Source organism: Chondrus crispus, genomic scaffold (genome assembly GCF_000350225.1).
Source record: "Chondrus crispus Stackhouse genomic scaffold, scaffold_274, whole genome shotgun sequence".
In the NCBI taxonomy this organism is placed as follows: Eukaryota; Rhodophyta; class Florideophyceae; order Gigartinales; family Gigartinaceae; genus Chondrus; species Chondrus crispus.
Window position 1 is genome coordinate 69480 of NW_005179155.1, and position 11622 is coordinate 81101.

The 11622-nt window shown below is 49.2% G+C and overlaps 1 protein-coding gene across 1 annotated transcript; it reads left to right on the top strand.

The window, feature by feature from the left end:
- Positions 1-7951: 7951 nt before the first annotated feature.
- CHC_T00008642001 (partial DNA helicase) lies at positions 7952-10303 on the top strand. The gene is made up of 4 exons (XM_005716580.1): positions 7952-8121; positions 8284-8892; positions 9052-9616; positions 9674-10303. Exons 1-4 carry the CDS (start codon positions 7952-7954, stop codon positions 10301-10303), a joined length of 1974 nt encoding a protein of 657 aa, XP_005716637.1.
- The last annotated feature ends 1319 nt before the right edge of the window (positions 10304-11622 follow it).

Sequence of the window (11622 nt, forward strand, 5' to 3'; positions counted from 1 at the left end):
CAAGGCCGCAAAATTGACTCCATGACATTCGGGCAAAGTTGGGTCGTCAGACCCTTTTCCGGGGGCGTGAAAAAGGCCTATCGATCACTATAGTGATCATTTGGCCTCTTGTTTTTACTCCTACGACACGACTTGTTAAGTTCCCAAACTACCGTGAAGAAGTATTACATTTTAACTGAAACGACGTCGACGGGTCGGGCGCTCATTACTGCTACCTCCCCACTCTGATCTGAGTCTCGTATATCCCTCAGATGGGGTACTTGGCTCTGCAGTCGCTGTTTGGCTCACAGGGTCGCCATTCCCACTCTGTTCATCCACTGCAATGGTTAACGTCGGGGTTTGACGAAGTTTTAACTCCTTTGCAGTGTGCCAGATACTCCAACAACTCTTCTGCAATCCTGCATACGTCCTGGTACACAAAGGCGCGGCACAAAGATTGCAAGTGTAAGTTGTTCGGTGACCCCTCCACGGTCCCCCATTCTGCCCACACATCGCACAATACAACACTCGAACTTATTTAGGACTGTGCCCTCGCACAGATAGTCGAAGTGCAGTGCCATCAACACCATTAAAAAACAATAAAAGTTTCCTCTTTCGGGCGTGTGCTACTTCAATTAACCTTTTAACTTCATCTGGCGCAACGATCTCTTCAGATCCAGCAATTAGCTTCTCCACTTGAATGTTTGCGGCATGGGAAAGGAGCTCTTGTGAGACTTCAAGCATAAAATCCGCAGTAGCTTGAAGCTTGTTGAGCATGTTTCGGTAGCTGTCTAGACTCTGAAAAGCTTGTTCAGATACAAGCAAGTCTTGTCTTTTAAACATACGCCACCCGAAGAACGCGTTTATAGCCAGAGTCTTGATTGTCTGCGGGACAATCTTTTGCTCCCACTTGAAATGGGAGGTTGGACTTCGCAGAATCGCCCTTTGCTGTGTTGCGCCTTCAACGCCCGCCTTCGTTTTGGAGTAGAAACTTTGCGAAGCATGCTTGAAAAGCTTCAATGGGACAAAAGCGCCCTTGTCTCTCACATTCCCATCAATTATCTGCCAAAACTTCAGTCTGCTGGATACAGTTTGTCTGTACTCTGCATTGACGAACGCCGGTGTCGCAACGTGTGTTTCGTAAGCCCAAGAGACAATGGGACCTGCAGTTGAGACCAACACGGCTTCAGCAACCTGTATAACAGCAGCAGGAAATCTGATAATAACTGTGTATAGGATTCCAGTCTCGGCGGCGCAAACGTAAATGGCAAATCTCAATCGCAGTACAACAAGTTGGTGCACTACTTGTGCCATGTGTTCGCGAGGCACGTACTTGCGAAAGGTTTCATCACCAACCTCACATCGGACAATATCCGGGGAAGATAATCGCACAGCTTCTCCCAGACTTATAGGTGATACCCTCGTCTTGATTTCCACAGCAGCACACACAACCACCTCACCCGCATCGTTTGTTATCCCTTCCCCATCACCCTCCCACTCTTCAAAAGACTGCATGTTAATAAGGGCAAGTGCGTCCGACGAGCAAGCTAGATACCGTGCGTCTTTCAACGCCAACATCCCAACCTCAAACAAGCCCTTCACAAATTGCATCGCCCTCAGTGCACTTAGCACGGCATTCTCATTAGCCGTCCCCCTCATCATAGGCTCAGTCGAAACTTTCGAACTGAACCACCCCTTGTAGAATAGATCGAACCATTGTTGTTCCGTCTTTCCTTCGCCCTCTTGCTCCGATAGCAAACCCAAGCTTGACCGAACTGCTCCACTTGACATCAGAACAATTCCAGCGTTGGTACCAGTAATACGGAATTGACGGAGAACGAACCAGTCGGCGCAGCGCTGTCCAATGGTGGGAACTTGACAATTCTCCCGTATAGTATCCTCAGCAAATGCTTTCAAGGAAAGAGTGGCTTCTTGTTCGTTTTCACTTTTCGCGAACAAAGTGGTTGGCATTGTAGTGCCTGTCTTTGGCACAGCTATCCAGGTATTGAGACTCTGCTGTACACCCGTTGGAACTGTGTACATAAACCGCAACACTTTAGAGAACTTGTCAGTCCCACGTTCCCTCACCGCTACAGCCGTCGTTCTCCTCTGTCCAACGCGTGAACCACTTGAACCGGCAGTCTTGGTAGCGAAGAAGGCCTCCGGTCCTAGGCCAGGGTCGTCATCAATAACGAACGCCGTCCTCCTGTCGTACCGTACGGACGCACCGCCTCCACCGCCATTAGATGCCTCCCCAAAGTCTTCGTCATCAACGACAACAGCTCTATCAATATCCTCAACACAAGCTGCCCCGTCGCCGTTTGAAACTCCTCCGCCCCCCTCAGTACCTTGCACCGGGTCTTCAGTAATTTCTTCCTGCAAATCATCCCTGCAAGGGTCCAAGTATGACTTTCCAACAAAGGGGTGAACACGCAGCAAATGGTCTGGCATAACAAAAACAGATCCTATTCCATTCTCCATCATTATCTGAATGAAGGCCTCCTTGCCATACCCTCTATCGGCCGTTACAATGCATCCGGTTAAAGCCTCCTCCCCGCGTCCGTCCATCAAAGTTGTAAACAACTTTCGCACTGAGTCCGTCTGTGCTTCCCCCCGACGTCGAAATCTTATCGCAAGCACAATACGAAATAGGGCGTCAGCAACGGCATCAGCCGAATGGCCCTCTCTGTCCTCTTTCCGTGCACTGAGCATCTTGACTTGATTATCGCTGGCCCTTGTTCCATAAAGGTCATCGTCCAGCGTAGCTAATAAATGAAGAGGGGAGAAGAACACCTTCCTTGTTTCCCTGAACGGAATGGCCTCGAACTCAGACAAATGTCTAGTTCGGTCCCGTTGGGCACTCCATTGTGTTGATCCTTCTGCACCCCTTCCAGTCGCAGAGTAAGCCAAGACATGATCAGCGATGAATCTAATCCGTTCCAGAGACGGCGGCATACTTCCAGCTTGCCGCAACACAGAGATAGTCTTATCGAAGCTCAGCCCAGTTGTGTGAGACAACAAGAGGACTGCCACATACTTGTACATGTCTGGCAGGGTTACGATATCTGCGTCCAAATTCTTTAGCACGATGAGCTCGTTAAGCCAGCCCATCAGTTGGTTTAGCAGACCATTCATCAGAAGCACCGTAAATCCCGAACGAGTAGGCGCGATGTTCCGAACACTGCATTCCACACGCATTCTTTCCACGACGCCACTGCACGCATACGTGCTTTTTGCTGAATGACTGCGTGGGCAAATTCCTTCTCCATCATAACCGTGGTGGAGTTAGTTGCACTTATCACCCATCCTTCACTTGGGTCAACACCTCGATCAAAACGTCTTCCACGGCCCCTCCCTCTGCTCCGACCCCTAGCCCTTGAGGTGCCTCTACCTCTCGACCCTGTTCCACCTCCCGCTCCGACAACTCCACCACTCGTACTTGCCCTTCCTCGCCACCGAGCCCTTCCTCGTGATCTTCTGCCCCTCCCACGACCACTCCTTGTTATACCCCGCCCGCTACCCCTTCCCCCAGTCCCAGAGTCAGTAGGTTGACCTTCTGTAGTCGTTATCACGCTAGATTGAACAGTCGGCAAATCTGCTACAGCATGAATTTCAGTCGGTTGAATCGAACTACGCTCGCGAAGGGGTATGGTAGTAGCTCTAGTCCGCTCGCCAGAAGGGGTTTGGCTGGTGCCTTCAGGAGGGCTTGGAGGGGATATGACATGATTGTTATCTTCAGGGCTGGTGACTTTAGCCATGGGGGTAGAGGTCTTGGTGGAACTGGCCGTATCTCAGCCCGACCTCAACCGACTTCCAGACTTGAAAATCCGGGTGAATCCAAAAAGGATGCAGTTTAAGGATTGGGAAGACTGACAGTGAACGGAACACTTTAATAGAAGCCAGAGGGGCACAATTGCGACCATTTTTGAGGGCCTACTGATCAGTATAGTGATCAGTAGAGCAAATCGGGAGAAAAGCCAAAATTGCCTACTGATCAGTATAGTGATCAGTACCGGCATTAGGGATATTCTGCTTCGGTGCTGATAGTTGATGTACTGTACTTGTAGATATGATAATGACTTGTCGAAATGTTAACTTTATTAAAGATAGGGCGGTGTCCTAGCAGTGATGTACCAGCCTTACATCCTACTGCAAAGGGCCTCCGTCTGACCAACTTACTTTCCCTACAGTCAGGACGCGGAAGGATCCATGCAGCATCAATGAAAATGTAAAGCACAGCACGGCAGCCCAGGTCATTTTTTATGGGAAATATCACGACTAGGTGGGGAACTAGTGCCATTTGACTTTATCAGTACGCACATTCCGGAAATATAACAACTCAGTGGGGGAAATCCGGAAACGTAACACATCAGTAGGGGAAACAACCCCTTCATGCGCCAAAAACCCTCCGTGACAGAAGTGGTAGGGGAAACGAGTACATGGGGCTCCATCAGTAGGGGAACTGATCCGCTGTGACAAGTTTGATGGGAGAAAACAAACTTAAACATATCTAGTAGGCGAATGTATTACCTCAGTCATCCTTAAAGAGCTGACGCAGTTCACAGTTGCGAGCCGTATGTCCCTTGAGATGGCACAGGGAGCACGAGTAAGAACGATTTCGAGCTCCGGGCCCTGTCTCATACCATGAACGCACCCGTTTCCCACCATTTCGGACCGGTCTCCCGTGGGGTTGAGCAATAGCCACTGGTATATTAATTGAAGATCCTGACAAGACCTGCTCTTGCGCACCAAGTATCACCCTGTTGAGATCTGCTTGAATTGGCATTGGAAAGATTACTCCGTCGTACTGTTCCTTCCACGCGACTGTCAAGTTTCTCGCCCCAATAAACTTGAACAAATTCATTGAGCCATACTTTTCAATTATCACGGCTGTTCCGTGCCAGCACGGAAACATAGAATCGTCTAAAAGAGCACAGCACGACGGTGGTTCTTGTTCCTCTTTGTTGAGAACCACCCGCCGTGTTTTGTTTCCGTCAACTGCACTGACTACTGTTGCTTCCATATGGTTTCTGCCATCTAAAAACTTGACATGCTTTTGATAGGGCCTACTTCGACGGACCAACATTTCCGAAAGTCTGTCAATGTGTGGCGGAACCGGTTTCTCACAATTGGGATCCACGTTCTGTCGTTTTAAAAAATGCCTTTCGCTGCAATTCAAGAACAGTTCGTAACATCGAGTGTGGTTCCACACTTCGAATTTGATTTCGCAGTGATGCACTCATTTGGCCTTCGGCCCCCTGGGAAGTTGTAATCAAGTCTTGCAGCCCAGCGTATGCTCTATATAGAGCCGTGTCTGGAAATCGAGATAGATCTTTGGAGGTTTTCGATCCATACGTCCGTTTCACCGCGTCCACGGCACTACGTGAGGGAGCGCGCACGGCTTTCTCGTATTGAGCGAGACCTTTCGTTTTTTCCATCCCCAATGCTTTAGCCATGTTTTTCTTAACATGCAAAGGGTCAAGGAATAGTTTCGCATTTTCCATAGTCTTTTCGAAAGAGCAATCAATAGACTTTTCCTGATCGACAATTGTAACTCGACCTGTCACATCAAAGCCTGACACGTTTTTCAGATTCCTGAATACCATAGTCCAAGATTCTTCAGACTCAGTCGCAACAGTGTGCGCAAATAGCAGAGGAACTAAATTGTGGTTGGCATCGTAGACAACAACTTCATAAGTAGTGCCATATGACTGTGCTCCGCGCCCTTGACAATGAGCGCTATCAGCTGCTGTCATTGCCCTCCCGTACCGACAGAAATGAATAGCGATATTGGGAACAAATACGAATCCTGAATAACATCGCCTGCCTTCAACAATATCGGAGCATTGCACAATTCTTTGATCAAACTGTTCTTCTTCTGGAAGGAGTCCACCTTTCTTAAGTTGACGGAATATGAACCTAGCGGCCTTGACGCGAGTTTCTCGCATTTCGTCCGCAGAGCAAGTAAATATTTCCACATAGTGCCCCAGTTCCCTTAATAACAAGGCATATCCCTCCATACAAGCCATCTCTTCAAGTCTGTTGGCGGCCACCATGCGTGATAATTCGTTCTTTATGGCACGAAAGTGTCGCAGACCTGGCTGGCAGGTGTAAATCGGCTTCGCATTAACAATTGATACAATAAATTTCGTAGTCACTGACGGGTTTCCTTGAAGTTCTGGAAGAATCATTCGTGCCACTTGTTTTGCGGTGTAGTCAGGCGCGCAATTTCCCCCACTATTTTTGTCACTTGAAACAACTTTTCCCGAACATGCAGACAAGCGGCCTTTGAACTCCCGCAATCTCCTCCACATTCCAGTTCCTGGGTTTCGTAAAAACCGCAATTTGTCTTTGCAATGACGTTCCCGGCTCGTTAGAGAAACTGTTTCTGCAGTTTGATGAATATTGAGACCTCCTTGTATAGATAGAAAGGCTGTATGCGCGCGGCAATACTTTTCGCATATCCACCTTGAATCCATTTCAAGACCGTTTTCAGGAATTAATTCCACTGCACATTGCGGATACCAACTTTCAGATGCTCTCCTCTCTCCCGCAAGCGCTTGCCTAGCCTCTTTTCTTATTCTTTCTTTGTAAGCTGGCTCGTACTCTATTTAACGTTTCCAATTCTGTTGATGATCGGTCCTAGAAGCTTGTCGTTTTTGTTTTGGATATGGTCTTTCGAGGAGTTGATATTTGTTCTGGTATTATATCTCCAGTCAGATCTTGCTGTTTTGTTTCCGAGACAAAAATCACGCTGTCATCGGAACTCTTCTCAGAGTGATCCAAATTGTCGTAAGCATAACTTGGACGATGCTCATCCGATTCACGATTAAACTTTTCTCTCATCGATTTCCCTTCGTCGCTGGGGAAAATGCTTTCAAAAATGTTATCGAAATCATCTCCGAGTCCTTCGAAGGCTTCGGAGATAATTTCGATAACACCCCTGATCAGGAGATAACCATTGTTCTCTTTCACAGTGAAGATCGTCGCCGTTTTCAAAAGCCGTAAATGTAATCGTTTCCGGAATTAAACAAGAACTGCCACTTGCGTGGCTCTCAGCGTACTCTTTGCATAGCTCAAAGCACTTCGATATCTTTTGCGTGCAGCGAGTTTCCAACTCAATATTATCAGTACCGCCGTTGTTCGGATGGACCTTGAGGCAGACGCTCAAGTAAGCACGTCTAATATCCGATAATGCGACACTCTTCTCTGTGCTTTCTGGGAAGAAGATCTTCAGAACCGATGTATTTTTCGGGATCGCACTAATTCTTTGAAGCGTTTCTTCAGTTGCGTTCCCCATTAATCTTAAGCGATGAACGAAGTCGCGATCAGTAGGGGAATGCGACCGCGTATCGTTATTCAGAATTTGTGGGGAGAGGTCGGGATGAGTGGGGGAATTGGACAGAGGCGACAGGATCAGTACGTGTCGGAATGAGTGGGGAAATTACACAGCAGCGACAAGATCAGTACGTGAAACCCAAATGTCTGACAAATATAGTTGGCTTTTTAAGGAAAACCCCCACTGATTGTGTCCAATTTCGTATTTCGGCTACTGATTAGACAGTTTTGACATAATTCCCCCACCCGGAGTGTCAAAAAAGCGATGTCGCCTACTGATTCAACACTTTTTCCCCCTTTCGTCAACTGATCGTGAAATCTCCCTTTAATAATCTCAGCTGTCAACATGCAGTGTATCCACAACTACTAAAATTCGTGTCTGTGTGTCTGTCTGTATGTCCTTGCGCTCCCGCGTTGCCATTGACGCACGGGGGCGGCGCCGCGGTGACAAGTGGCGACATGTGGCGGTTTTTTCGCAGGCCAGGCCGCCACGGGGACACGTGGCGTGACAAGTGGCGGCGGCCCCGAGTGACAAGTGGCGACACGTGGTGGTAAAATTAATTTTATTTTGAATTTCGATGGCGGAATCAAGTACCTCTTCAAGTATGTGTGCAAGGGACAAGACCGAGTGACAATGGAAATCACTGCCGAGAACGAGCGCTACGACGAGATCTCCAACTTCCAAGATGCCAGATACGTTTCGGCATCGGAGGCCGCATGGAGGTTATTCTCCTTTGACATTGTAGACCGCAATCCTCCAGTAGTCAGGCTTGCAGTGCATCTGCCCAACCACCACACGGTGTAGTTTGACGAAGGGCGAGAGCAGGAGGCGGCGCTTCGACCAGCAACAGGCACGAAGCTGACCGAGTGGTTTTAAGCCAACGAGAAGTACCCAAGCGCGCGGCATATTCGGTACCACAAGTTTCCAAGGTACTTTTAGTGGAAGACACACACCAAGTCATGGAGTCCAAGAGCAACCCTGCGAAGACGGAACGTCAGCAGCGAAGAGGAAGCCTACGATTTCAGTGGTACAGGTGTCAACGTAGTCGGTCGAATCTACACTGTCAGTCGGAGGGAGGGTGAGCGCTACTTTCTTCGCCTCCTCCTCACACAAGTGCCAGGTGCAACATCCTTCCAGAACTTGCGAAATATCGACGGCGAGCAGTGCACCAGATTCCGACAAGCTTGCTTACGACTCGGTTTGCTGGCCGACGATGCCGAGTGGAAGCACGCAATCCGAGATTCATTGCGGTCAAGCTTCGTTCCTCTTTCTCATCTGTTTGCTACGATTCTGGCACACTGCCAGCCTTCGGACCCTCTCTCGCTGTGGAACGACCACCTGGACATGTTTCTCACCGATATTCGCAATCGTGCACGCGGACAACCCATTCGAAGACAGCAGTTCCGCGATGATCACCACGCCACATCTTACGTGCTTCGAGAGGTACAGGAGGCCCTGCAGACCATGCGTTCCGACTGGACGCTCGCAAACTTCGGACTCCCACTGCCCGATGACAGCCTTCCCGCTTTGGAACAGCAAAACGAGATCGAGACCCCCGAAGCAAGAGCGCAGCAGTGGGAACAGCGACTACAGACGTCGTTCCCGCTGTTGAACACAAATCAACGCCATGCCTTTGACAAAATAATGGGCTCCATGCTCCCAGGCGTATCCGTCTCTGCATTGCTTCAAGGATCCTCAAGCACCGTGGCGGGACCTTCTATGCCGACACGAAGTGGTCGTCTCTTCTTCCTCGATGCTCCTGGCGGAACAGGCAAAAAATTCGTGCTCAGCGCCATTCAAGACTTCCTTCGTACGCGCCGTAAGCAATTCATCGCTGTCGCTACGTCTGCTGTTGCTGCTGTGTTGCTCGACGGTGGACGCACCGCTCATTCCGTGTTCAAGGTTCCCATTCCTGTATCTGCCGAAAGCACGTGTAGCTTCTCCGCAAACTCCGACACTGGCCGTACACTGCAACAAGTCGATCTCATCATATGGGACGAGATCGTCATGTGCCATCGACATTGCATTGAGACTGTCGATCGCTACCTTCGCGACTTGATGCAAACCGACCGGCCCTTCGGAGGAAAGTTCCTCGTGCTCGCTGGAGACTTTAGACAAATCCTTCCCGTCGTTCCGGGCGGGTCCCGAGGTCAAATCGTGAGCCCGTGCGTCAAGGCTTCCCCGCTGTATCGAGAGTGCCGATTCCTGCGCCTTACCGAGAACATGCGCCTTGCTGCTCTCCGAGCGGACCCTGCAGTAGATGTGGAGGCTCTCAACTTTCCAGAGTTCCTCCTTAGCGTCGGGGAAGGCAGACTTAACGGCGAATAGCGCCCGGAATGGATCTCACTACCACAGTCCGTTGCGTTCGAGCATACCATCCGCAATTTATGCCTCAAGGTCTTCCAAGGGATTCGAGACAATCACACCGACCCTGCCTGGCTCACCAAGCGCGTTATACTCACCACAAAGAACAGGCCGCTCGAGGAAGTCAACGAGGTCATCGGCAACATGATTCCGGGACCGTGTCGAACGTATTTGAGCGCAGACAAGGTCGAAAGCGAAGACACCAACGCGCTATTCTATCCCACAGAAATGCTCAACACCTTGACCGCCGTATCTGCTCTATCAGACCACAATCTCAAGCTCAAGAAAGGCTTCATCGTCATGCTTCTGCGCAATGTCGATCCCGCTACCGGTCACGTCAACGGCGCGCGATATGTCACCGAGAACATGACCAACAACCTGCTCTTTCTACGCGTTACCACCGGGTCACATCAAGGCAACAGACTGTGTCTTCCTCGAATGCCCTGTGGACCAGGAGACGACAACTTTCCCATCCCTGGCTTCACCCGAACGCAGTTCCCCATTCGCACGTGCTTCGCCATTACAACGAACAAAGCGCAAGGCCAATCCTTCGGTGGCTGCATTGGTCTCGACTTACGAGATCACTGCTTCTCGTACGGTCAACTCTACGTCGCACTATGAAGGACTACTCACCCAGGGAACGTCACTGTCCTCACTCGAGAGTCCAATGAAACAACGCGAAACATAGTGTACCCCGAGGTCCTTCAGTAGTTACCAAAAAAAGTAAACGCCATTGTCTTTACATATTTTCATTGCCACCCTTCCCAAATAGTGTTCCTCCACGCTTTCTTGGCTCGGCGCGCGAAGCGCGCACGGAGCCCACTTGTCCTCTCCTAAAAATGCTTCGATAGTGCAAAACATAACATGAAGAGAGGATAAAGCACCTGACTGAAGTAGTATAAATAAGGGAGGATTCAAGGCAGACAAGCTGCCCGAAGACACAAGCAAGAACGAAAAACAAAAAGCCACAACAACAAAAAGGCGATTCGCTTCATTCGCCCAGTCCTGCCGGTTAAGCCTTTATTGTTCCGCCTTTTGTTTTAATTTTCCTCTTTTTGTTTTAATTTTCTGCAACAACCTAGACTTAAAGTTGGATAGTTTTTTTGCGGAAGACGAAACAGACTCAAATTTTCCTGGAGTTGCTCAACTTTTTGTAATGGTTACGAGGGTGGTTTCCCTACCTCTTTTTGATATTAACGAAGTACGTTTTATCAAAAAGAGGTATAGCCGTTGTCCTGTTTAAGGATAGCTCTCACCGAATAAATAAAAGAGCAAGTTCTTTATTTTTCCGCTACCTCTAAAATAGGAATGTAGTTGTCTAAATAATTTCTATCTTGGTGGTATTAAATTCACACAGGATCAAGAAACTCCTGGCAGCGCACTCCCGTACAGAAGACTTAAAAGACCCCACCCTCTGCGCACGGTCTCTATCCCGCACGTCTGAGGTTAGTTGGAATATCGACGAGGAGGACTCCATTTCAGTATTGGACCTCGTACACAGTAAAATTGGAATTCACTACGAAATGCGCAGTACAGTGCCTTTACCGCATTTATTGACTAAAATTAAAGAGAACACAATGTATTACCCGTACAGTACTCTAAAACCAACCACGTAAAGGGAAGGAGTTGCGCACGTAACACCTCCCTACTCCGTGTCACTGTCATCAAACAGTGCACGACGCGTGCCACTAGACATGCGAACGCGGCGATTTTCTGTGTTTTCAACGTGTACACGGCGCCTCTTTCGCATCTGACTAGTTGATATGGCCCGTAGGCGATTACGTACACCAGTGCTGTGCTGCCCGTCCTCGAAGCGGAGAGGGCGGGCCTTGACACTCAGATTGGTAAACGCCAGGCACGCTTTGAACACGTGCTCGTAAAATCCCTCTCCCCAGCGCCACTGATGAGAAAGTACAGTCCATAAACCGCACATTCTCCCA

Excerpts from the sequence above, each read along its gene's own strand:
- CHC_T00008642001 (XM_005716580.1), top strand. The coding sequence starts at position 7,952 with ATGGAAATCACTGCCGAGAACGAGCGCTACGACGAGATCTCCAACTTC. Across the intron at positions 8,122-8,283 it reads CCCAACCACCACACGGTGTA|TCCAAGAGCAACCCTGCGAA; the intron begins GTTTGACGAAGG and ends CAAGTCATGGAG. Across the intron at positions 8,893-9,051 it reads CCCGAAGCAAGAGCGCAGCA|TGGTCGTCTCTTCTTCCTCG; the intron begins GTGGGAACAGCG and ends GCCGACACGAAG.